General features: G+C 48.9%; 1 protein-coding gene across 6 annotated transcripts in view; it reads left to right on the top strand.

Annotated features, from left to right (window-relative positions):
* The window catches only part of FTCD (formimidoyltransferase cyclodeaminase), a 1,011,684-nt gene that overhangs the window by 484,819 nt on the left and 500,560 nt on the right, over positions 1 to 26,305 (top strand). For 5 of the 6 annotated variants that reach the window (XM_030210600.1, XM_030210602.1, XM_030210603.1 and 2 more), the window contains exon 8: positions 1,786 to 1,917. The exons of the other annotated variant lie outside the window; for it this stretch is intronic. In XM_030210600.1, coding sequence (XP_030066460.1) covers positions 1,786 to 1,917 — 132 coding nt within the window. The remainder of the gene's footprint in view (positions 1 to 1,785; positions 1,918 to 26,305) is intronic. 6 annotated transcript variants of the gene reach the window in all.

Here is a 26,305-nt window from a genome sequence, read left to right as displayed (position 1 = left end):
CCCCAAATGACCACCGGAGGGAATCGGGGATGACCTCCCCTTACTCCCCCAGTGGTCACCAACCCCCTCCCTCCCAACCCCCCCCCCCCAAATTTCTTTGGTAGCCTCTATGCCAATTTCAAATGTCATACCCAGCTCCCTGATAGCAGTATGCAAGTCCCTGGAGCAGTTTTTGGTGGGTGCAGTGCACTTCAGACTGGTGGACCCAGGCCCACCCCCCCCTACCTGTTCCACTTGTGGTGGTAAATGGGAGCCCTCCAAAACCCACCCAAAACCCACTGTACCCACATGTAGGTGCCCCCCTTCACCCCTTAGGGCTATGGTAATGGTGTAGAGTTGTGGGGAGTGGGTTTTGGGGGGGGGATTTGGGGGGCTAAACAACCAAGGGAAGGGAGCTATGCACCTGGGAGCTATTTTTAATTTTTAAAAAATTTTTTAGATGTGCCCCCTAGGGTGCCCAGTTGGTGTCCTGGCATGTGAGGGGGCCCAGTGCACTACAAATGCTGGCTCCTCCCACGACCAAATGCATTGCATTTCGCCAGGTTTGAGATCGCCAGCATTATTTTCCATTACGGCCGAAAATCGATGCTGGCCATCTCAAACCAGGCGAACTCTGACATTTGGCCGGGCCCAACTGTATTAACGAAGAAAAAGATGGTCGGCCATCTTTTTTGAATATACAGTTTGCTCGCCTGCTTGCGGCGCCGGCCCCGGAGATGGCCGCCCATAGAGATGGCCGGTGCCGTTCGATTATGCCCCTCCACGTTGCATGAAATAGCTCTTGTTTTGAGGTTTAGAAAAGACCTCTAACTTTTGCCCTATGACCCTTCCATCCTGCCTTATATCCAGGTCTCCCCAGTCCCCTGCTGGATGTAACATAGTAGATGACGGCAGAAAAAGACCTGCATGGTCCATCCAGTCTGCCCAACAAGATAAACTCATATGTGTATAACTTACCTTGATTTGTACCTGCCTTTTTTCAGGGCACAGACCGTACAAGTCGCCCAGCAGTATTTCCCGCCTCCCAACCACCAGTCCCGCCTCCCATCACTGGCTCTGGCACAGACCGTATAAATCTGCCCTCCACTATCCTCGCCTCGCAACCACCAACCCCTCTTCCCCCACCTGCTCCGCCACCCAATTTCGGCTAAGCTTCTGAGGATCCATTCTTACTGCACAGGATTCCTTTATGCATATCCCACGCATGTTTGAATTCCGTTACCGTTTTCATCTCCACCACCTCCCGCGGGAGGGCATTCCAAGCATCCACCACCCTCTCTGTGAAAAAATACTTCCTGACATCTTTCCTGAGTCTGCCCCCCTTCAATCTCATTTCATGTCCTCTCGTTCTACCGCCTTCCCATCTCCGGAAAAGATTTGTTTGCGGATTAATACCTTTCAAGTATTTGAATGTCTGTATCATATCACCCCTGTTCCTCCTTTCCTCCAAGGTATACATGTTCAGGTCAGCAAGTCTCTGCTCATACGTCTTGGAACAGCTTTTCTCTGCACCGCTTCCATTTTTTTAACATCCTTCGCAAGGTATGGTCTCCAAAACTGAACACAATACTCCAGGTGGGGCCTCACCAACGTACAGGGAGCATCAACACTTCCTTTCTTCTGCTGATCACACCTCTCTCTATACAGCCTAGCAACCTTCTAGGATGTCTATTATAGTTTGTGAAAAGTTAACAAACCTAAGATAGAGAGGAATTCTCTTTCATTCCTATGGCACAGCACAGTCTTTTCATTCCTGCTTCTCACTTTTTTTTTTGTTGTTTTCAGGCCCTGAACCTGCCTGTGGTGGGATCCCAGCTTGTGGGTCTTGTTCCTCTTATGGCCATGCTACAGACAGCAGATTTTTACATGCAGAAGGAAAATTTGTTCATCTTGGAAGAGGAACACAAATTACGTCTGGTAACTTTAAACCTTTAACCTTCAAACCTACCTCTGTACCATTGCCTGCTGTTTGAGAATTAGAAGCTAAGGGCCCCTTTTACAAAGCGGCAGTAGGCCCAACGCAGGCTTACCGCTCACTGAACAGGAAGTACAGCTGGGTTGCTGCGGTAGCCCGGCGGTACTTCCCACCCCCAGTGCACTGTCATATCTGGCACTACCAAAAATATTTATTTTTGTAGCGCCGGAGTGTACCTGGCGGTAATTGGGCAGTACCACCTTCTGCCCAGTTACTGCCTGGTTAGCGCGGGAGCCCTTATCGCTCCTTAATGGATGATGGTAAGGGCTCTCCCTGAAAGGCCATTTCCTGCAAGAAAGAGAGACTTCTCTTTTAACCGATGTGGTAAAAGGGGGCCTCGATGTGCATGAAAAATACATGCTGACACCAGAGCAGGCCCCCTTTTGCTGCAGCTTGGTAAAAGGGGCCCTCAGAACAGTTGTTTCTATACTATATCTACATGGGAACCGGGAGTGGTGATTTCTTTACTGTGTATGTGGAGAGACTGAGGCAGTGCCGTAGCGAGGGTGCCTGACACCCGGGGCGGGTCGCCGCTGCACACCCCCCCCCCCCCCGGGTGCAGGGCACGGCGCACCCCCTCCGCACTCTTACCTTGCAGCGGGGGCAGGCGGTAGGGCCGATCCGCCCCCAGTGCACGTCACTGGGACCTGCGTCGGCTCTGCTGCTTCCCTGCTTTCTCTGCCCCGGAACAGGAAGTAACCTGTTCCAGGGCAGAAAGAGCAGGGAACCAGCAAGCCGACACCCCCCAGCAGCGTGCACCCAGGGCGGACCGCCCCACCCCCCCTTCCGACGCCACTGGACTGAGGAGTCTTGTACCCTGTGAGGGCAATATTCAGGGGGCTGTCAGTGCTTAGAGATAGCTAGATAAGTTAGCCAGATATTTTTATGTGGATTTTTAACTGTACTACTCCTAGTACTACTAATCATTTCTGTAGTACTACTAGATGTATATAGTGCTGTACAAAAACATGAGAGAGTCCCTGCTCAACAGAGTTTGCAACTATACTATACTATATATGGTCTTATATTCCGCTTATTTAATGAGAAATTCTAACAAGTAAAGAAAACCTCAACATTTGAGGGAGAGTACAGAGTGATAACATTCATATAAAACTAACAATATAAAATAAAGCAGGAAATTTTGAAAATAAAAAAGTTTTCAAAGCTTTTTGAAATATAAAATAAGAAGGTAACACTTTAATCTACAACGGGAGATTATTCCAAATCCTAGCCCCCTGAAAACAAAAAGAAAAGAAAAGCTCCAGCTGCTTCTTATATTGGACTTTTTTCATTGTTTGAAAATAAAGAGGGGCATTTTCGATATGACATCTAAATCCGATTTTGGACATTTTGCTGAAAACGTCCAAAAATCAAGTGGCGAACATAGCAATTTTCGAACCAGAAAAACAACTGTCTTTTTGTTTCAATAATGTCCATTTCCTAGACATTTTGTGCTCAGTGTGTTTTTCTTTTCTGACCACTTTTGAAAAAAAAAAAAAAAAAAAAAAATTCAATTTTTCCTGGGGGGGGGGGAGGGGGGGGGGCAGCATTCTTATTAGACTGACTACATAGACATCCCAGCAGAGCAGTGCGGCACCCTAGGGGGCTCTACAGTGTACTTCACATAAAAGGTCCCAAGTACACATTTCACTGTTACCCCTTATATATTGTATGGGAAGCTCTCCAAAACCCACCAAAAACCTACTGTGCCCAACTGTACATTAGCCCTTATGTCTGCAGGTGTCACCTATATGTGGGTACAGTAGATTTTGGCTGGGTTTTGAAGGGCTCACACTTTCCTCCACAAGTATAACAGTTAGAGTGGAATATGGGCCTGGGTTCCCTTCTCTACAGTGTACTGCAGTGACCACTAGGCTACTCCAAGGACCAACGTGCTGCTCTAATAGGAGTGACCATAGCATCTGAAGCTGTCATAAAGGCTGGCATGTACTGTTTCTTTCACATCTTTGGAGTGTGGGAGGGGGTCAGTGACCACTGAGGAAGTAAAGGGGGGGGGGGTCATTCCTTAATCCCTCCAGTGGTCATCTGGTCATTTAGGACACCTTTTTGTGACTTAGCCGTGATTGAAACAGGTCTAGACCAAAATGTCTGACTTAACCCTGGACATTTTTGCTTTGTTCCATTATGGCATAAAAATATCCAAGTTTTGGGAACACCCAAATCCTGATCTTAATATACTCCCAACACGCCCCCTTGTGATTTGGATGCACTACAGACGAATTGCATAGAAAAAGTCTTAAAAATACATGGAGGGGCATAATTGAACGAAAACGTCTATCTCCATGGGTGTTTATCTCCGAGAACGGGTCCGTGAAGGGGCGGACCGAACCGTATTTTCAAAAAAAAAATAGACGTCCATGTTTTATTCGACAATTTGTGAGCTGGGCGTTTTTGTTTTTCAGTGATAATGGAAAATGAAAGCGCCCAGCTCAAAAACGAATAAATCCAAGGCATTTGTTCGTAGGAGGGGCCAGGATTCGTAGTGCACTGGTCCCCCTCACATGCCAGGACACCAACCGGGCACCCTAGGGGGCACTTTTACAAAAACAAAAAAAAAGGTAAAAGAGCTCCCAGGCGCATAGCACCCTTCCCTTGTGTGTTGAGCCCCCCAAATCCCCCTCAAAACCCACTGCCCACAAGTCTACACCATTATTATAGCCCTAAGGGGTGAAGAGGGGCACCTACATGTGGGTACAGTGGGTTTGGGGGGTTGGACGACTAATAAGCATTAAGCAGCACAATTGTAACAGGTAGGGGGGGGGATGGGCCTGGGTCCACCTGCCTGAAGTCCACTGCACCCCCTAACAACTGCTCCAGGGACCTGCATACTGCTGCCAGGGAGGTGGGTATGACATTTGAGGGTGAAAATAAAAAGTTGTGAAACATCATTTTTTGTGGTGGGAGGGGGTTAGTGACCACTGGGGGAGTCAGGGGAGGTCATCCCCGATTCCCTCTGGGGGTAATTTAGGGCACTTTTTGGGGCCTTATTCGTGAAAAAACAGGGTCCAGGAAAAGTGCCCTAAATTCTAGCTACAAACGCATACTTTTTTTCCATTATCGGCGAAAGGCGCCCATCTCTCCTTGGCCGATAACCACGCCCCAGTTCCACCTTCGCCACGCCTCCGACACGCCCCCGTCAACTTTGTACGCTTCCGCGATGGAGTGCAGTTGAAAACGTCCAAAATCGCCTTTCCATTATACCGATTTATTCGTTTTTGTGAGATAAACGTCTATCTCCCAATTTGGGTCGAAATCTAGGCGTTTTTCTCTTTCAATTATAAGCTGGATACTAACATAGTAGATGACGGCAGAAAAAGACCTGCACGGTCCATCCAGTCTGCCCAAGAAAATAAATTCATATGTGCTACTTTTTTATTTGTACTGACCTCTTCAGGGCACAGACCGTATAAGTCTGGCCCGCCTCCCAACCACCAACCCCGCCTCCCACCACCAGCTCTGGCACAGACTGTATAAGTCTGCCCAGCACTATCCTCGCCTCTCAACTACCAGTCCCGCCTCCCACCACCAGCCCCGGCACAGACCGTATAAGTCTGCCCAGCACTATCCCCGCCGCCCAACCACCAGCCCCGGCACAGACCGTATAAGTCTGCCCAGCACTAGCCCCGCCTCCCAACCACCAGCTCTGCCACCCATTCTAGGCTAAGCTCCTGAGGATCCCTTCCTTCTGCACAGGATTCCTTTATGTTTATCCCACGCATGTTTGAATTCTGTTACCGTTTTCATCTCCACCACCTCCCGCGGGAGGGCATTCCAAGCATCCACCACCCTCTCCGTGAAAAAATACTTCCTGACATTCTTCTTGAGTCTGCCCCCCTTCAATCTCATTTCATGCCCTCTCGTTCTACCGCCTTCCCATCTCCGGAAAAGGTTTGTTTGCAAATTAATACCTTTCAAATATTTGAACGTCTGTATCATATCACCCCTGCTCCTCCTTTTCTCCAGGGTATACATGTTCAGGTCTGCAAGTCTCTCCTCATACGTCTTGTAACACAAATCCCATACCATCCTCGTAGCTTTTCTTTGCACCGCTTCAATTCTTTTTACATCCTTAGCAAGATACGGCCTGCAAAACTGAACACAATACTCCAGGTGGGGCCTCCGGGGTGTCCACTGTGTTACAAATCTTAGTATCATCCGCAAATAGGCAAACTTTACCTTCTAACCCTTCGGCAATGTCACTCACAAATATATTGAACAGAATCGGCCCCAGCACCGATCCCTGAGGCACTCCACTACTCACCTTTCCCTCCTCTGAGCGAACTCCATTCACCACCACCCTCTGGCGCCTGTCCGTCAATCAGTTCCTAATCCAGTTCACCACTTTGGGTCCTATCTTCAGCCCATCTAATTTATTTAAGAGCCTCCTGTGGGGAACCGTGTCAAAAGCCTTGCTGAAATCTAAGTAGATTACGTCCATAGCACGTCCACGGTTCAATTCTCCGGTCACCCAATCAAAGAATTAAATGAGATTTGTTTGGCACGATTTCCCTTTGGTAAAACCATGTTGCCTCGGATCTTGCAACTCATTTTCTTCCAGGAAATTCACTATCCTTTCCTTCAGCATCGCTTCCATTACTTTTCCAATAATCGAAGTGAGGCTTACCGGCCTGTAATTTCCAGCTTCTTCCCTATCACCACTTTTGTGAAGAGGGACCACCTCCGCCGTTCTCCAATCCCTCGGAACCTCTCCCATTTCTAAGGATTTATTAAACAAATCTTTAAGAGGACCCGCCAGAACCTCTCTGAACTCCATCAATATCCTGGGGTGGATCCCATCCGGTCCCATGGCTTTGTCCACCTTTAGTTTTTCTAGTTGTTGATACACACTCTCTTCCGTGAACGGTGCTATATCCACTCCATTCTCAAATGAACTTTTGCCAGTCCGTCGTGGTCCTTCTCCCGGATTTTCTTCAGTAAAAACAGAACAAAAGTATCTATTTAGCAAATTTGCCTTTTCTTCATCATTATCTACATAGCGGTTTGCAGTATCTTTTAGTCTCACAATTCCCTTTTTAGTCATTCTCCTTTCACTAATATACCTGAAGAAATTTTTGTCACCCCTCCTTACCTTTCTAGCCATTTGTTCTTCCGCTTTCGCCAGACGTACCTCTCTCTTGGCTTCTTTCAGTTTCCTCCGGTATTCCTCCCCGTGTTCCTCGTCTTGAGTTTTTCTGTATTTCTGGAATGCCAACTCTTTAGCCTTTATTTTCTCAGCCACTTGCTTGGAGAACCATAGCGGTTTCCTTTTTCTCTTGCTTTTATTTACTTTCCTTACATAAAGGTTTGTGGCCCTATTTATAGCTTCTTTCAGCCTGGACCACTGTCCTTCCACTTCTCGTACGTCCTCCCAGCCCATCAGCTCCTTCCTTAGGTATTCCCCCATTTTACTAAAGTCAGCATGCTTGAAATCCAGGACTTTGAGTTTTGAGTGGCCACCCTCCTCTTCAGCCGTCATATCAAACCAAACCGTTTGATGGTCACTGCTTCCCAGGTGGGCACCCACTCGGACATTTGACACGGTATCCACATTTGTGAGCACCAGATCCAGCGTCGCTCCCTCCCTCATGGGTTCCATGACCATTTGTCTGAGCAGAGCACTTTGGAAAGCATCCACAATTTCTCTACTTCTTTCTGATTCCGCAGACGGAACCTTCCAATCTACATCCGGCAGATTGAAATCTCCCAGCAACAGCACCTCTCTCTTCTTTCCCAACATTTGAATATCTGCGATCAGGTCTTTATCTAATTCTTCCAATTGTGTTGGAGGTCTGTAGACAACACCCACGTGGACAGAAGTTCTATCATCTCTTTTTAGGGTGATCCATATCGCTTCTTCCTTACCCCAGGTCCCTGTCATTTCGGTTGCTGTGATATCATTTCTCACATATAGAGCTACTCCTCCACATTTACGCCCCTCTCTATCCTTCCTAAATAGATTATAGCCTGGTATGTTTGCATCCCATTCATGGGAACCATTGAGAAATGTCTCTGTGATTGCAACAACGTCTAAGTCTGCCTCCAACATCAGGGCTTGAAGGTCATGAACTTTGTTGCCAAGACTGCGAGCATTTGTGGTCATCACTTTCCATTTCCATTTCCTGGTATGTGTTTCAACATTTGATATTTTGGTGTGTTTTTTTGTCTTTGGGTCCCTCCATATCTTTTTGTTCCACCTTCATTTCTTTTGCTTTTTCTTCTGGCTCAGTTCTATTTTTAGGAACCTCACAGTGCTTTAATGGAGCAAAAGAATTCTGTAGGGGTAACACTTGTGAGGGTCAAAAATAGCAATTTGGACTTTTTGGCAAAAAAGTCCATCTGCCACTTTATGCTGCTTTTTGAATGTTTCTCTGTTTCATAAATGAGCCCCTAAGTCTCATTTTGTTGTCTCAATGAGGTGTAGACAGGTTGTTAAGAAAATTCAAGGTCTGTCTCTAGCGATCCAAGATGGCTGATGAGTAGGACGCCGAGATCTTAGCTCCCTAAATAAAGTTGAAATTTTTTCTTATTTGCTTATTTCTGGTAAATTTCTCACCCTTTATTCAGAGGCATGCCGAAGAGAAAGGGGAAACCAAGGGGACCTCTTCTTCCCAAGGTGGAGAATCCCTCTCTTCGTCAAACAACTATCTCGGCATTCCTGGCTTCAACTCCGATGGGCGTTTCCGCTGCCGGTGCTGGGGAGAGCACTGGCTTGGAGAGTGATTTTTCACTCAGCCCTGCTGGCCCATTGACTCCTCCGTTCCTGCAGCCAACCGGAGTATTAGTTCCGGAGAAAGAGAGGACAAGCTCTCCGAAAGAGAGGCAGATTCCGGAAGAGTTAACAGAGGCGTGGGAGAAAATGGAGGAAGCCCAGCGTCTTCAGGCAACAGTGGCAGTTCCAGTTCAAGATTTTTCCTCGGTACAAGCTGAGACGTTGTTATCGATGGTGTTTACACAGCCCCTGGTAAGACCTGCCGAAATTTTGCTGGAGACTATTTGGATTGCACTGGAGGACCTTCACAAAGTCTGTTCATCTTTTATTTCAGTATCCTTGAACAATGTTATACAAATAAAAAGCATGAAAACTGAATTAGAAACTATTTCAACTAAACAATTGAAAGTGGATGGTGAACTGAAACATTTACGTGATATTCAAACCCAAGTAGTTGGAGAAAAACTAATGACTATGAGAAAAATTGAAAATTTAGAAAATGCTATAAGAAACAAATTTGAGAATTTTGAATTTTCCTCTTAATGATCTAATATCACCAAAAGAGATGTTTCTTAGATTCTTGAGAGAAGAGCTCAAATATTCTGAGCAGATGTACCCTCCTATTCAGAAAATTTATTATTTGCCAGTAAAGCAGGAAACTCTCCAAGAACAAGGACCTCAGGTTCAACTAAAAGATCAAGCAGAAGGTTTGGATTTAACTGCCTTTTTAGAACAATCCACCGAAGAGATCTACTTTAATTGTGATGTTTGTCTTCCTCCAAGATAAGGAAGCATTGATGAAACTTTATTTTCAAAGAACTAAAATTGATTTCTTAGGAGGGAGAATTCTTATTTTTCCAGATGTATCTAAGTGGACGCAATTACGTAGAAAGAAGTTGTTGGAATTAAGACAAGAAGTGATTTTGTTGCAAGCTAGATTTCAATTGCGTTTTCCATGCAAATGTTTGGTATCATACAAGGATAAGAAATATATTTTTTATGAAGTTGATCAATTGAGGGAATTTATAAAGGCCTCATAATTAATAGGCCTAAGTGAATATGAGTAAGCCTAATTTTGTTCTATTATTTTGATTTATCACCAACTCCTCTTGGTAATTACCTAGGACATCTTGGATCTATTTAAGAGGGCTAGTTCAGAGTCAGGAGATATGACTTATATGTTTAAAATAATATTTCTGTATGGAGGTGTTTTCCGTGTGCTCTGTAATATTTCCTCAAAGATATGTATCTTTGTAAATTTAATGTTTTGAAAATAAATAAAATAATAAAAAAAAAGAAAAAAAAGAAAATTCAAGGTCTTAATTACACTTTCGGAATTTTAACGTTGAAAAGACTGAAAAATCAAACAAGCAATTTTAAACCCCTCTCATAAATCTATTGGAAGCCAGTATAATAATACCAACAAAGGTTAAGCCCTTTCAAATTTACCATTACAATAGATATGTCTAGCCACAGCATTCTGTAGAAATTGAAGTTTTCTTTGTAATTTCGAAGAAATTGCACATTCTCCGAGGACAAGCAGGCTGCTTGTTCTCACATATGGGTGACGTCCACGGCAGCCCCAAGTCCGGAAAATCTTCCTGGCAACAAAAGTTGCTAAAGCCTTCGAGCGCGCAGCCATCTACCCGCCCGTCGCGTGAGACCCCCGCTTCAGTCTTCTTTTTTCCACAGTCAAGAGCGACTGTTTATGGCGGCACGGTACTGAGAGCTCCGGGGCGTCGAGGGAATCGGCACCCGTGAAGCGTCGACGCCGGGAGGACCGCTCACCCACCATAAAAGAGGTGTCGATGTGCCAGTCTCCGGCAGCCCAGTACCGCCTCCTCCTCCTCAGCAGATTCTGGCCTCGACTCCTGTACCGACTTCACATCTTTTCTCGACAGACACTCTTGACGAGCGCCTCCACGCCATTCTTCCAGGGATCCTGGAAGAGCTGCTGCGATCATCTGTTCCGGTACCGGGGGGTGCTTGCGCCTACGGTACCGTCGATAGATGCGGTGGCTGGCTCCCCGCCTGTGGTGAGGCCCTCGACGTCGGTGCCGCTTGCGGCATCGGCCTCAGCTGTCCCTCGAGTTGACTCTCCGTCGACGTCGGAGGGAGCTTCATCGCCGCCGGCACGGGAGTCAACTTCTCGGCATCACCATCGAGGACATAGCTCCTCGGCGTCAAGACGGGCTTGGCTTCAGACTGCAGTCAGAGAACTCCTGTCCGATACCGAAGGAGAGGCCTCGTGGGAGGCACAGGAAGACCCAAGATATTTCTCTTCTGAGGAGTCTTGTGGCCTTCCCTCTGACCCTACTCCTTCGCCAGAGAGAAAGCTTTCTCCCCCGCAGAGTTTGTCTTTCTCGTCCTTTGTCCGGGAAATGTCTACGGCCATTCCCTTCCCGGTGGTAACTGAGGATGAGCCCAGGGCTGAGATGTTCGAGGTCCTGGACTATCCTTCGCCACCTAAGGAGTCATCCACTGTTCCTCTACATAATGTCCTTAAACAGACACTGTTGAGGAACTGGGTGAAACCACTATCTAATCCCACTATTCCTAAGAATGTTGAGTCCCAGTATAGGATTCACGGGGACCCAGAGTTGATGAAGGTCCAGTTGCCTCATGACTCAGGGGTTGTGGATTCTGCTCTCAAGAGAGCCAAAAGTATGAGATATTTCGCCTCGGCGCCCCTGGGACGGGAGGCTCGGACTTTGGACTCTTTTGGGGGGAAGGCCTACCAATTGGCTATGTTCATCTCCAAAATCCATTCCTACCAGCTCTACATGAGCATTCACTTGCGGAATAATATGAAGCAACTGGCAGACCTGGTCGATCAGCTCCCTTCAGGAGGTGGTCAGGCAGCTGAAAGCATGTCGTAAATTCCTGTCCAGGGGTACTTGCGATTTTTTTGATGTGGCGTCCAGAGCCGCTGCTCAGGGTATAGTGATTCGCAGACTCTCATGGGTGCGTGCCTCTGACCTTGACAATTGAGTCCAGCAGCGGCTTGCGGATGTTCCTTGCCGGGGGGGGGGGATAATATTTTTGGCGAGAAAGTCGAACAGGTGGTAAAGCAGTTCCACCAGCAGGAAACCGCATTCGACAAACTCTCCCACCGGACGCCTTCAGCATCTACCTCATCAGGTAGACGGTTTTATGGGGGAAGGAGGAATGCTCCCTATGCTTACAATAAGCGTAGGTACAATCCACCTTCCCGCCAGCCTGCTCAGGCTCAACCCCAGCGCGCTCGTTCACGTCAACAGCATGCGCCTCGACAGGCCCCTGCAGCGCCCCAGCAAAAGCAAGGGACGGCTTTTGACTGGCTCCAGGCGAGCATAGCCACAATAAAAGTGTCCGTGCCGGACGATCTACCGGTAGGGGGAAGGTTAAAATTTTTTCACCAAAGGTGGCCTCTTGTAACCTCCGATCGGTGGGTTCTTCAAATAGTCTGGTGGGGATACTCCCTCAATTTGATCTCCAAACCTCCAAATTGCCCACCGGGAGCTCAGTCCTTCATCTTCCAGCACAGTCAGGTACTTGCAGAGGAACTCTCTGCTCTTCTCAGCGCCAGTGCAGTCGAGCCCGTACCACCGGGGCAAGTGGGGCTGGGATTCTATTCCAGGTACTTCGTTGTGCAAAAGAAAGCAGGGGGATGCGTCCCATCCTAGACCTAAGGGCCCTAAACAAATATCTGATTCGAGAAAATTTCAGGATGCTTTCCCTGGGCACCCTTCTTCCCATGATTCAGAAAAATGACTGGCTATGCTCCATGGACTTGAAGGATGCTTATACTCACATCCTGATACTGCCAGCTCACAGACAGTATCTTCGATTCCGTCTGGGAACACAGCACTTTCAGTATTGTGTGCTGCCCTTTGGGCTCACCTCTGTGCCCCGGGTATTCACCAAATGCCTGGCGGCCATTGCAACGTCGCCCACAAGGGAGTTCACCAGGTACGGATACTGCTTAGTTCCAAAAAATTCCCCAAACAATCTGTAGGGTTGGAAAATCCGGACCGGACCAGCATATCTTCTGGAACATGGGAAACGGTAAACCATCAATTCGCAGCAGTCCCCGGGTCTAACCCCCGGGGACCGAGGTGACTGCGAGCCAGGAATCTGGACACAACAGTGACAGTATCTGTCCCTCAAGGCCTCCCCGGGCTTCTCAGGAGGTCTGGGTCTTCCTGGATCTTCTTGGTGCAGGGCCGGTCTTAAGGCGAGGCGACCGAGGCGGCCGCATAGGGCCTCACGCTCAGGGGGGCCCCGCGCAGCGTGCCTCAGGTCGCCCCGACCACCCGAGCACCACTCTCCCTCCCTCCCAAGTTCAACAACGCGCGACGGCGACGTGGTGGGGGCGGTCCGCCCCAGATGTCAGCGGGTTGAGGGGGGTGCTCCGAGTCCGCTCCCGGCGCTGCTCGTCCTGTCCTGCCTTTAAAAACCCAATTTGAAGCGCTGGAGTAACAGGCAGCAGCGCCTCACGTCTGCCCTTCTACTAAAAATCTCTTCGACGACGTCATTGGGCCTTCCCACATTGAGTCCCGCCCTCCTCTGAGGTAACTTCCAATTACTGCGAGGGGGTTCTCAAATGGGTTGGAGACTGAGGTGGGAGGGGTTCATGGATGGGAGAAGCAGAAGGGGGTGGGGAGGGGGATAGTTGAAGGGGACGGGTGGGGAGGGGACTGGGGTTCTTGGATGGGAGAGACTGGGGAGGGGGTTCTCGGATGGGAGAAGGGGACAGATGGGGAGAGGACTGGGGTTCTTGAATGGGAGAAGGGGACTGAGGTGGGGAGGGGGTTCAAGGATGGGAGATGGGGAGGGGGTTCTTGGATGCTTGAAGGGGACGGGTGGGGAGGGGACTGGGGTTTTTGGATGGGAGAGACTGGGGAGGGGGTTCTCGGATGGGAGAAGGGGACGGGTGAGGAGAGGACTGGGGTTCTTGAATGGGAGAAGGGGACTGAGGTGGGGAGGGGGTTCAAGGATGGGAGAAGGGGATGGGGAGGGGGTTCTTGGATGCTTGAAGGGGACGGGTGGGGAGGGGACTGGGGTTCTTGGATGGGAGAGACTGGGGAGGGGGTTCTCAGATGGGAGAAGGGGACGGGTGGGGAGGAGACTGGCGTTCTTGGATGGGAGAAGGGGACTGAGGTGGAGAGGGGGTTCTTGGATGGTTGAAGGGGACGGGTGGGGAGGGGACTGGGGTTCTTGGATGGGAGAAGGGGACTGGGTCTGAGAAGGGGCAATATGGGAAAATGGGGGCCATGCCTGGGGCTGGTGGGAAAATGGGGTATGCGTGGGTCAGGTGGGAGAATGGTTCTGAAAAGGGGGGCCCTAATACAAGGCATGTGGATGAAGGGGGCTGGAACTGGGGGTTGAAAAGGAGGTTAGGTGGGATAAGAGGCTGGAGACTGAAAAGGGGCAGGGGCTGAAACGGGGGACTGGGGGCTGAAAAGGGGACAGGGAGAAGTGGCTGGGGGGCTGAAGCTCGGGACTGGTGGGAGAAAAGGGCTGGGGCTGAAATGGGGGACTGGTGGGATAGTGGGGCTGGAACTGGGGGCTGAAAAAAAGGGGCAGAGAGAGGGGCAGATCCTGGATGGGGGAGCAAGAGGGAGGGCAAACCCTGGATGGATGGGAGAGGGAGGGCAAATGGTGGATTGAAGGAGCAGAGAGAAAGGGCAGACAGTGGATGGAAGGGATAGAAAAGGCAGACAGTGAATGGATGGGGGAGAGAGAGAGGGCAGACAGGGGCAGATGGTGGATGGAAGGGGCAGAGATAGAGGGCAGATGTGGATGGAAGGGGCAGGAAGAGAGGCAGACACTGGATGGCAGAGAGAGACCGAAGACAGATGCTGGATGGAAGGAAGACAGTGAAAAGATGAGGAAAGCAGAAACCAGAGACAACAAACTGTAAATAAAATATATATTTAATTTTTTTTGCTTTAGGATAAAGTAGTATTGTAGATGTGTTAATAAATGTTTATAATAGAACATGCAAACAAGGTAATCTTTTTATTGGACTAATTTTAATACATTTTGGCTAACTTTCAGAGAACAAAACCCCCTTCCTCAGGTCAGGATAGGATACTGTAACAGTACTATACTGTATTGACCTGAGGAAGGATGTTTTGGCCTCTGAAAGTTAAATATATTAGTTCAATAAAATGGTATTTTATTTTCTATATTTGTTTTATTTCTATTTGTTAATTTGTAAAGTGGTGATTGGTATTTGTTAGTTTTTTTCAAATTTACATCTGCTGTCTTTATATTTTGCACAGTACTAGGGGACATTTTCTGTTTCTGTGGTGTTGCATTGTATGCAGAGTCTGGCATCTTGGGGTTTCATTTTATTTTTTGTCTAAATAGAAAGTTTATGATTACTTATTCTATAGTGGATTAGGGTGTATCTGTGTTTGTGAAAAAGACATGGCTTTCAGTTGGCACTGACTGCAGGATCGACAAGCCCTGGAGCTGGGGGCCTTGGAGCTCGGAGGGAGGGGTGGCGGGCCCTGGAGCTAGGGTGGGGCGGAGTTAGGGTGGGGGCGGGGCTAGGGTGGGGCCCCATCAAATTGGTCTGCATAGGGCCCCGCACTTGCTAAGCCCGGCCCTGTCTTGGTGAACTCGGCTGACACGATTAGGCGGGTCTCCAATGTTCATATCCTTAGGCGCCGGATGGGAGCTGGCCGGTTGCGGGCGAGACTGGGCTTTGTTACCTGAGCAGGGTTGAGTACCTGGCGCTGGAGTAGAGCTACGGGCCATGGTTTGCTGCAAGCTAGCCTTTCGATTTTTGGATCTCCGGCTCTCCGGATTGTCCTGAAGCTTAGGTCCTGGGGTCGGCTTCTTACGTAAGGTGCGGGACCAATGGCTCCAAGGAGGTGTCTTAGAGGTCCGGTTGGCCGGACCTTGGGACCTGGGCACGTTACCGGATTCCACTTGGCACTGGTTGATCGGGGGTAAGGCACAAGCGCAGGTCATCCCCCTCTTTAAAGTCTTAGAGTCCTGGGAGTCACTAATATCCGTCCATGCATCTGAATCCTGGTCCAGCTGTTCACCGACCACACTATTGGTGTCAGGGATAAAACAAAGTTTCCGGCACGCCTCGCCCCAGTCCACGATCTCACCCTTTCCCCAGTCCAGAACCGGATTGTGCCTCTGTAGCCATGGAAGACGCAACACAATGGGCTGCACCGCTGAGGGAAGGACATATAGAGAGATGTCCTCCTGGTGATCGCCAATCTGTAAGCTCACGGGAACCGTTTGAGTGTTTACATATCCTTGAATACTTCCATACACTGAAAAGAGCGGGATGGTCTTAGGTAGTTCTTGTGTAGGAATGCTAAGTTGCTGGACCAGAGACGTGGTTATAAAGCTTCCACCCGCCCCGGAGTCCAGAAAGACCTCAGTATGCTCTTGCCGGTGACCTAGGTCGAGCACTGCTGGCATTAAGAACTGGGTACGCAGAAGGTTAGAAGATTGGCTTATGACTGTGCCTGCAGTCAGACCTGGCCCCAAGGATCCAGGTTTCTGTGGGCAGTTGACCACGTAGTGTCCCGTCTCACCACAATACAGGCAGAGGTTGAGGGTCCGACGTCTCTGTTTCTCTTGAATCGTGAGAGGGGTATGGCCCAATTGCATGGGTTCTGCTGGTGGTTGAGGGGGTACCTCCCGCGGCCGAGGAGTCTGTGGTAAAACTGGATGGCTAGTGGTCTTAATACCTATCTTTGCTATGGAATGCCGTTCTCGGCCATGCTCCTGGAATCGAATATCAATCATAGTACAGATCTTGATTAGCTCATCCAACCTGGTGGGACGTTCACGTCCAGCCAGCTCATCCTTAATTTGCGGTGCCAATCCCTGCCAAAAGGTGGCGATTAGACTTTCATTGTTCCAAGCCAACTCAGAGGCCAAGGTACGGAACCTGATCGCATAGTCCCCCAGGGTCTGTGTACCTTGCTTGAGTCTCAAGAGAGCCGCAGTTGCGGAAGTAACCTTCCCTGGTTCTTTAAACACTCGTCTAAATTGCTCCAGAAACCCCTGGAGATCGTGAAGCACCGGATCGTTCTTCTCCCAAAGCGGGGAAGCCCAAGCTAAGGCTTGACCAGACAACAGAGGCATAATGTAAGCTATTCGAGTTCTCTCCGTGGGGAAATAAAAATAATTTCACACTGATTGAGAAACCCTCTACAGTCTCTGGGATTACCGTCATATCATGGGGGTGACTTAAGACGGATACCGGTTGTGACAGGAGCCATAGCTGATCCAGAAGCTGCGAGGTGCGGCGCCCCCGGTCCCGGGTACTTGTACAGTCCATACCTCTGTAATTGTTCCATCTGGCGGCCCACCTCCCTGATGAGTCCCTCTACACGCGGGTTCAAATCATCATAAAATTTACAGCAATGAGCCACCTGTCTCTGTAGCTCCCTTAGCTCCCTAAGCACGGGTGACTCCTCCAAGCTCATGGCCTTGCAATCTGTCACACTTCTAATGGTACTTCTAGGTTAGAGAGCCCTTGGGCCACTGCCGAGGAGCAGCAGTGGCAGGAGAAGCACCCGAACACAGGACAGGCAGAACAGACTTCCCGGCACCCCGGGACAGAACTCTCAGGCAAAGGCTGCTGCCGCCGAGGCAGCGCAGGCAGGCACCAACTGGTCCGGAAATAGCCCAAACTTCACCTGCACGTAACCACCGTTCCTCAGGGGTTGAGCCCCAGAGTGCGGTCGGTCGGCAGGACTTACCGGACAGGGCAGGAAAGCAGAACTGCAGGGACCAGCAGCATAAAGGCACCAGGAACCCAGCTAGAGCAGAGCAGGCAGCCGGCAGCAGAGCAAGCCAGGAGACAAGCCGGGTTTGGGCAGGCAGCAGACGGCAGAGTAAGCCAGGAACCAAGCTGGGTCTGGGCAGGCAGCAGACAGTAGAGTAAGTCAGTAAACAAGCAGGGTCAAAACCTAAATCGGGAAAAACTCAGCAGTACTGCAAATGACTTCCACCAAAAGAAACTCCTCTGAGGACCTCTGTTGCAAGGCAACTAGGAACCTTCCCAGGTGGTTAATAAAGGCAGCCCACAAGGGAGTTCACCAGGTACGGATACTGCTTAGTTCCAAAAAATTCCCAAAACAATCTGTAGGGCTGGAAAATCCGGACCGGACCGGACCATCATATCTTCTGGAACATGGGAAACGGTAAATCATCAATTCGCAGCAGTCCCCGGGTCTAACCCCCAGGGGACCGAGGTGACTGCGAGCCAGGGACCTGGACACAAACGTGACATTGTTATAAATTACCCAAAGTTACATCTCCTTCTAGTTCAACAACTAGAATTCATAGGAGCTCTGCTAGACAGCTCAGGCCTATCTTCCTGAGGCAAGGGCGGACAACCTTCTGTCCCTGGTTTCCTTGGCCAGAGGGTCTCAGCAGATCACAGCTCGGCAGATGTTGAGACTTCTGGGCCATATGGCCTCTTCATGTGACTCCCATGGCACGCCTTTACATGAGATCTGCTCAGTGGACCCTAGCTTCCCAGTGGTATCAAGCTGCAGGGGATCTAGAGGATGCAATCCTGTTGTCCACTGCTTTTCACAACTCCCTGATATGGTGGACGATTCGATCCAATTTGGCCTTGGGATGTCCCTTCCAAATTCCTCAGCCTCTAAAAGTGCTGACTACGGATGCATCTCTCCTAGGGTGGGGAGCTCATGTAGATGAGCTCCACACTCAGGGAGCTTGGTCCCTTCAGGAATCAGGTCTTCAGATCAATCTCCTGGAGTTGCAAGTGATCTGGAACACTCTAAAGGCTTTCAGAGATCAGCTGTCCAATCAAATTATCCAAATTCAGACAGACAACCAGGTTGCCATGTACTTTGTCAACAAGCAGGGGGGCACCAGATCTCACCCCCTGTGTCGGGAAGCCGCCAAGATGTGGCTTTGGGCCCGATGTCACAGCATGTTTCTCCAGGCCATGTATCTGGCAGGCGTAAACAACAGTCTGGCCGACAGGTTGAGCAGGATAATGCAACATCACGAGTGGTCTCTCAACAGGGCAGTTGTCCACAAGATCTTATGAGCATGGGGCACCCCCTCGGTGGATCTTTTCGCCACGCAGATCAGTCACAAGGTCCCTCAGTTCTGTTCCAGACTTTAGGTCTACGACAGGCTAGCCTCGGATGCCTTTCTCCTACATTGGGGGTCAGGCCTTCTGTATGCTTTTCCTCCCATACCTCTGGTGGGGAAGACTTTGCTGAAACTCCAGCAAGACCGCGGAACCATGATTCTGATTGCGCCCTTTTGGCCGCGTCAGATTTGGTTCCCTCTTCTTCTGGAGTTGTCCTCCGAAGAACCGTGGAGATTGGAGTGTTTTCCAACCCTCATCACTCAGAACGAGGAGGCGCTTCTGCATCCCAGCCTCCAGTCTCTGGCTCTCACGGCCTGGATGTTGAGGGCATAGATTTAGCCTCCTTGGGTCATTCTGAGGGTGTCTCCCGAGTCTTGCTTGCTTCCAGGAAAGATTCCACGGAGAGGTGTTACTCTTTTAAATGGAGGAGGTTTGCCATCTGGTGTGATAGCAAGGCCCTAGATCCTCGCTCTTGTCCTAGACAGACCCTGCTTGAATACCTTCTGCACTTGTCAGAGTCTGGTCTTAAGACCAACTCCGTAAGAGTTCATCTTAGTGCTATTAGTGCTTATCATTATCGTGTGGAGGGTAAGCCTATCTCTGGACAGCCTTTAGTTGTTCGATTCATGAGAGGTTTGCTTTTCTCAAAGCCCCCTGTCAAACCTCCTACGGTGTCATGGGATCTCAACGTCGTCCTCACCCAGCTGATGAAAGCTCCTTTTGAGCCACTGGATTCCTGCCATCTGAAGTATTTGACCTGGAAGGTCATTTTCTTGGTGGCTGTTACTTCAGCTCGTAGACTCAGTGAGCTTCAAGCCTTGGTAGCCCATGCTCCCTATACTAAATTTCTTCATAACAGAGTAGTCCTCCGCACTCACCCTAAGTTCTTGCCGAAGGTGGTGTCGGAGTTCCATCTGAACCAGTCAATTGTCTTGCCAACATTCTTTCCCCGTCCTCATACCCGCCCTGCTGAACGTCAGTTGCACACACTGGACTGCAAGAGAGCATTGGCCTTCTATGTGAAGCGGACAAGCCCCTTCAGACAATCCACCCAAATGTTTGTTTCTTTTGACTCCAACAGAAGGGGAGTGGCTGTCGGGAAACGCACCATTTCCAATTGGCTAGCACATTTCATTTCCTTCACTTACGCCCAAGCTGGGCTGATTCTTGAGGGTCATGTCACGGCTTATAGTGTTCGAGCCATGGCAGCGTCAGTGGCCCACTTGAAGTCAGCCACTATTGAAGAGATTTCCAAGGCTGCGACGTGGTCATCAGTCCACACATTCACATCTCATTACTGCCTTCAGCAGGATAGCCGACGCGACAGTCGGTTTGGGCAGTCGGTGTTGCAGAATCTGTTCGGGGTTTAGAATCCAACTCCACTCCCCTAGGCCCATTTTTATTCTGTTCCAGGCTGCACTCTCAGATGTTTCTTCGTAGGTCAATTTTTGTTATGTTGACCCTGTTTGTTGTTTTGAGTGAGCCTGGGGACTAGGGATACCCATATGTGAGAACAAGCAGCCTGCTTGTCCTCGGAGAAAGCGAAGTTACCTACCTGTAGCAGGTATTCTCTGAGGTCAGCAGGCTGATTGTTCTCACCAACCCCCCCCGCCTCCCCTTTGGAGTTGTTCTTTTCTTTGCTTTTGCTTCATAAGTTGACTGAAGCGGGTCTCTCGTGCGATGGACGGGAAGATAGCTGCGCATGCGTGGTGTGCGCACCCGCTTGCTGGAAGGCTTTAGCAACTTTTGTTGCTGGGAAGATTTTCCGGACCTGGGGCTGCCGTAGATGTCACCCATATGTGAGAACAATCAGCCTGTTGTCCTCGGAGAATACCTGCTTCAGGTAAGTAACTTCGCTATATAACGAATCACAGTAATCTATTTGGAGAAGGTGAATTGAGTGTGCCACAATCCTGAAACTGCTTACTCAGTGATGACTTAATAGCTCTTAACTGACATAACTTTAAAAAAAAAACTTTTTGTCTATTTATCTGAAACTTAAACAATAGATTAGAGTCCCAAAGGACTCCTAAAACTCTTGCTGCTTCAATTTGCAGAGTTTAACCTGAATCAAGAAGAAATTCTCTAGTGGGTAAAGAATCAAAGTTGCCAAACCAGAGAATTTTAGTTTTCAACTTATTCTGCTTTAGATAATTCATTTTGATCCAAGATTCGCTGAAAATAATACTTTGCTTTAAGTTTTGCAATGTATCATCAAAAGAACTCAACTCTGGGAAAAGCACAAAATTATCAGTATATGATAAAACATTCACACTTAAATTAGATAGTAATTTGCCTAAAGGACTACGAAAATAATTGAACAGCAGTGGAGAAAGTGGCGAACCCTGTGGTACCCCACAAAGGGACTGCCAGGGTAAAGATATTTCACCATTTTTCATTACATGATATTTACGAAAAATACCCCAGTAGAGCAAAATAAGAACACAAGAATATTTCAAAAATTGATTACTCTCTAGTCCAGCACAAAGAATAAGGCTCACAAGAAGTGAACTGGTTATTCCAAGCAGCTGAGGCTTGACACACAGGTTGCTCACAAATGCAAATTACTAAGTGGTTCTTTTACTGCGCTGTGGGAAAAAGGGCCCTGTGGCAGCAGCGGGAGCTGTTTTTCTCAAGCGCCATGACTCTTTTTACCACAGCGGGTAAAATGCCTCTCCCAATAATGGCCACGTGGTAAGGTAACCCTTACCACATGGTCATGTGGTGGGGAGCACTTACTGCCACCCATTGAAGTGGCAGTAAGGGCTCCTGTGGTAACCGGGCGGGGTGTGGTGATGCTCGATTACTGCTGGGTTAGCACCATACTACAGAAAAAAAATTTACAGAGCTCCAGAAATGGCTTGCACTCCAGCTGGAACTAACACCAGCGGCTGCGTTGGGCCAGTGGTAGTTCTAGATTAACGAGCAGTAAGCCCAAGTTGGGCTTACTGCCGCTTTGTAAAAGACCCCCTAAATGCCTGGCTGTGGTCAAAGTACCCATTTAAATACTTCCTTCCTCTACATATCAAAACAAATTACATAAATCCATGCTGCCAGGATACACAAAAAATGCCCCAGTATAACAAAGTAAAAACAAAAGAATATATCAGAAATTTATTACTCACCAGTATAGCACAAAGAATAAGGCTCACAAGCAGTGAGCTGTCTTTTCAAACAGCTTCAGCCTGAAATAGGCATTTTTTGTATATTTTGGCAGTTTTGTGGGATCTTTTTAATTTATTTAATTATTTATATTTTGGCACTACCAGACAGGGATAACATTGAACTGTTTCTGCTGGGTATATAATGCTGTTCTTTTTTTTTTTTACCTATGAAGGAACTGCTGCTGCTTGTAGTTGTTTTGTAAAGGTGATATATCAAGTTTTAAATAAACATAAACGTTTTACACATTTAAGGTGTATTAAGTTGTAGTTTTTGTATGTTAAACCCCTGATGCAGACCTTGAGAGAGCGAAACATAGCCATGTTTGGTGGTTAGAGGATAGTTATATGCTGATTTTATGTATCTGCATTGAATAAATTTTGTTTTATTTTACCACATGGGTCTGCTTTTCTTTTCTGCTGTTTTGGATCTTACAGACCGCTGGCCTGTGTGCTTTTTTGGAACAATCATTTGAAAGCAGCAAGTGAATGCACTGATCATTGACCACAAATTCTACTAGTTTGGCCATCCAAGGAACACTAGCTATAGGCCTTTAATTATCCACAATTGTTAAATCAGAACTCACAGGATAAATAGACATGCAGGCTAAATAAAGGATTAGGGAGTTATGGACTTCTGGTGACATTTTGTGTGAGATGGCTGCCTGAAGTAACAGCTCCTGATCTGTGAATAGATTTTATACCAGCCATATTGTCTGATTTTCTGCTTCTTGAGTTTGACCACTATCCTTATGTACCTGGTTATAGTTACAAGTAAACAAAGTAAGATTGAGGCCTCTTTTGCGGACACTTAGGGAACTAAGTGGTCCAAACAATGGGACCTAAGTGATCTCTGACCTGTTAAGATAGTGCACGATGCCTCCGAGCTCCAGGATTTATTACGTCCGATCATGGTGGAACTTAAACCCTGAAGGACATGCTCAAAATGACCTCTCTGGAGATCAAGTCGGAGTTGGCAGCTCTCAAGCATCAATTCACTGACTTCCAGGCAAAGGCCTCAGCAATTGAGACTTGTCTTACCCACGTGGAGTCACTTATGCCTTTTGCTGATAAACATGGCACTGACATTGCTTTTCTCCGTAGGAACTTGAAGATGCAAATAACAGAAGTAGGAAGAACAACGTGCGCCCCCTTGGCTCACCTGACCCCATCAAATTCCTACAGAATTTACTTTCCATACTGCTGGATCTCAAGTTTGAAGCACCCTTTGAACAGCAGGCTCTTGCCATCTTAACTAGTCCTAAGGTGAAATCAGCCATCAGTTGGCAAGGCTACCGCCTATCTGTGGTTGTATACTTTGCTAAATTCACTGCACAGAAGAGGAAGCAGTTTGTGGGCACCCGACCCCTCTTGAAGGCTCTCGGAGCAAGATTTGGAATCTTTTATCCTGCTCTCTTGCAGGTTACATTGAATAATGCAACCCACGACTTCACAGATCTGCAGGCCTTGCTAGAATTTCTTACGTAATCTGAGAGTCACACAACAAACCCATGATATTCCTCTCTGCTTCTTTGTGAGTGAATTTACTACTGTACTGTGCACCCCATACGGGTTACGACTTGTTATTCATTGCTGATCCCTGTACCGGGTGATGATGTTATCATGGCTGACTTATATGAGTACTGTTTGCTGGCCTTCGGGAGTGTTATCTGCGTTGATATCAGTGACCTCAAATGTATGAGTTATACACTGTTGCTGACTGCTGTTGGCTACATATCCTTTTTGAGTCAAAATTGTGCTTCTGTTACTGCATCAGGGCACACTTTTTAAAAATTATTCACTTTCCCCGTTTTGGTTTTGTGGGGTCTCTTGGTTTGTGACCTATGGGCCCTAAGGGCTTTCCTAGCAGCTTGTCAGTTTACTCAGAGTTATACCTCTCTCACAACTTCTGTGGCAGCTGATCTAAAGATAGTATCGCTGAATGTGAATGGGTTGTCACATCCTATCAAACGAAAAAACTTCTTCAACACCTAAAACACAGGAAAACAGATATAGGTTTCATACATAGTAACATAGTAGATGATGGTAGAGAAAGACCTGCACGGTCCATCCAGTCTGCTGAGGAGGAAGGAGGTGTTTTAGAGAGCTCTGCTGACTTCCAGTGGAAAGGGAGTGAGACCTAGCTCCCTCCCCAAAGATGAGGAGGGTCCCTGGGGAGAAGGCCTCAGGAAAGTCCCAGGCTGTGGGGCCTCCTGGGGCCCGGGACCAGAAGGCCAAAAGGAGTGGCTCTCTCCCTGGTTTGACTACCGGGAGAAGGGAAAGGAGTCCAGTGGACCGAAGGGAGAAGCAGCCCAGTGGAGGCCACAAGAGCATTTCCCCCTCCATGGCCCAGCTTGCGGAAGGTAAGCGAGAAGACAGTGGAGGGGGGAGGAAAATAGTACAGGCCCCAGAAGGGCGCTTCCAAGGAAGGGAGAAGGAAGAGGCGATGGAAGTTTGCCAGAAGCCTTTGCTGGAGGCAGCTGAGAGTGAGAGTGAGGAGAGTGGATCCTCAGATGAGGAGTTCCTTGAAGTGAGCTATGACCCTGATGATCCAGCAAGTAGTGTGGTAAATATTGTAAGACGAATTAAGCTGGTGGAAAAAGAAGTAGTGGAGCTAGGAAAACGTCTGAAAATGGCAAGAACTATGTGTAAATTTGCCCCAGCGGAGCACAGACAAATGTATGTTAAAGAGGAAGCCCGGATATCGAAGTTGTTGGGGAAAAAAAGAACACTTGTTGAACTGTTTAAAAAAGGGCTCTGTGAATCCTTTGAGGGAGCTCTATGTTAACCGAGAAAGGATGGCTTCTATACCACAGTCTGGGGGTTCAGGAACACTACAGTTGCAGCAAGCTTCAGTGTCTTCAGCAGCATTAGAATCAAAAGAGTTGTCTGGGTTCAGAGGTGACCCCACTTTAAAATACATGAGACAGTTGGCAACACAGTCCAGAGCACTTACCCAGCAGCCAGAGGATAAGGAGGCAGCGGCAGGACATGGCTCTGAGGTGGGGGCTGGAGCGGAGATCCTACCTGTGGAGGGGAGGAAAGAACTCAGTACATTGTCAAAACTCCAGATAATGGAGGCAGCAGAGGGAGACGCAGGTAGCAGCCTGTTTTCTACAGAGGTGGTGGTCGAAGTCTCAGAGGGCTTACCTGCAGTTGTGCAAACAGCAGAGACAGTTGCCGTGAAGGAGGCCCTGTTGGAAAAGGGTCAGCAGAGGCAGACTCCGGTATTTTTGGCCGGGTCTGCAATGGCTGAAGTGGAAACCGAAGCAGCATGGCATCTGGAGAAGCCCCGCCCACGAAGTCCGGGAGCAGGGGAGGTCTTCCCTGAGCATGGAGTAGCTGGCGGTTTACAGGAGAGGGGTCGGAGAGAGAGGAATAGGAGTGGGCAGCAGCTGGGAGCTCATTTGACCAGCTGTCCATTAAAAGAGGTGAAATTGGGGGATGCTAACAGCCAGCCTGTGGCGGAATCAGGAACAGACAAGCCATGCCCCCGGGAAGCGCCAGCCATTGGGAGAACGCAGGAGGGACTGCACCAGAAGCAAGGGGGAAGTAACCCGATTGTTGAGAGACTGTCGTTGACTAGAGAAGTGGACATGGCAAGTCCAACAGATGTGCAGCGGGTGGTGGAGCGGACCTGCCAGCAGGACGGCTGGGAACGAGGAGCCAAGGGGAGCGGCGGAGTTCCGGAGGCTTCGCCCCTGGTGCCGGAGGTAGGAGGGAGTTCGGGAGCGGAGCGAGCAGGGAGTCTGGTATCGCCAGCTGCAGACCTGACTGGGCAGGAGCCAGAGTATCGCCAGGAGACAGAGGAGAGGAGGCGATTAGCCCAGAGGCTGGAGCCTGCAGTGGCAGGGACGAGCAGGGACGTTCCAGGAAGTGGAGATGGGCAGGACAATCAGTTGGAGGCAGCCCAAGCAGCAGAACTGACTATGGACGTTGCTGGATGTTTGTCTGACAGGGAAGGGGACGGGGGACAGCGGGAGGGGGAGGGGGCTGTGGATATTGAGGAAGGGAGAGGGGTGAGGGGAGGGGCAGAGGGACAGAAGGGGGGGAGGCAGAGGGAAGGGCTGGAACAAGTGTGGAGGGGGGCGGTGGGGGCTGGGGTCCTTTGCGGCTGTAGTCCAGGGAGGGGGAAGGAAGGAGGGGGGAGATCGGGTGGTTTTGAGGGCCCAGGGAGGGGTTGGGGGAGAGCGGGGACAGGGGGTGGACAGCTGCCTAAGTGGTGAAATGTGGTACAGCTGAAATGGATAGGGGAGGGGGCAATGCCCTCCAGGGATTGGGTCTTGAGGCTGGTGATGGGGATGGGGTTTATACCCGAGGACCTTTACGCGTGTATACAC

Source organism: Microcaecilia unicolor, chromosome 7 (assembly GCF_901765095.1).
Source record: "Microcaecilia unicolor chromosome 7, aMicUni1.1, whole genome shotgun sequence".
In the NCBI taxonomy this organism is placed as follows: Eukaryota; Metazoa; Chordata; class Amphibia; order Gymnophiona; family Siphonopidae; genus Microcaecilia; species Microcaecilia unicolor.
This window is presented reverse-complemented; position numbering and strand designations above follow the sequence as displayed.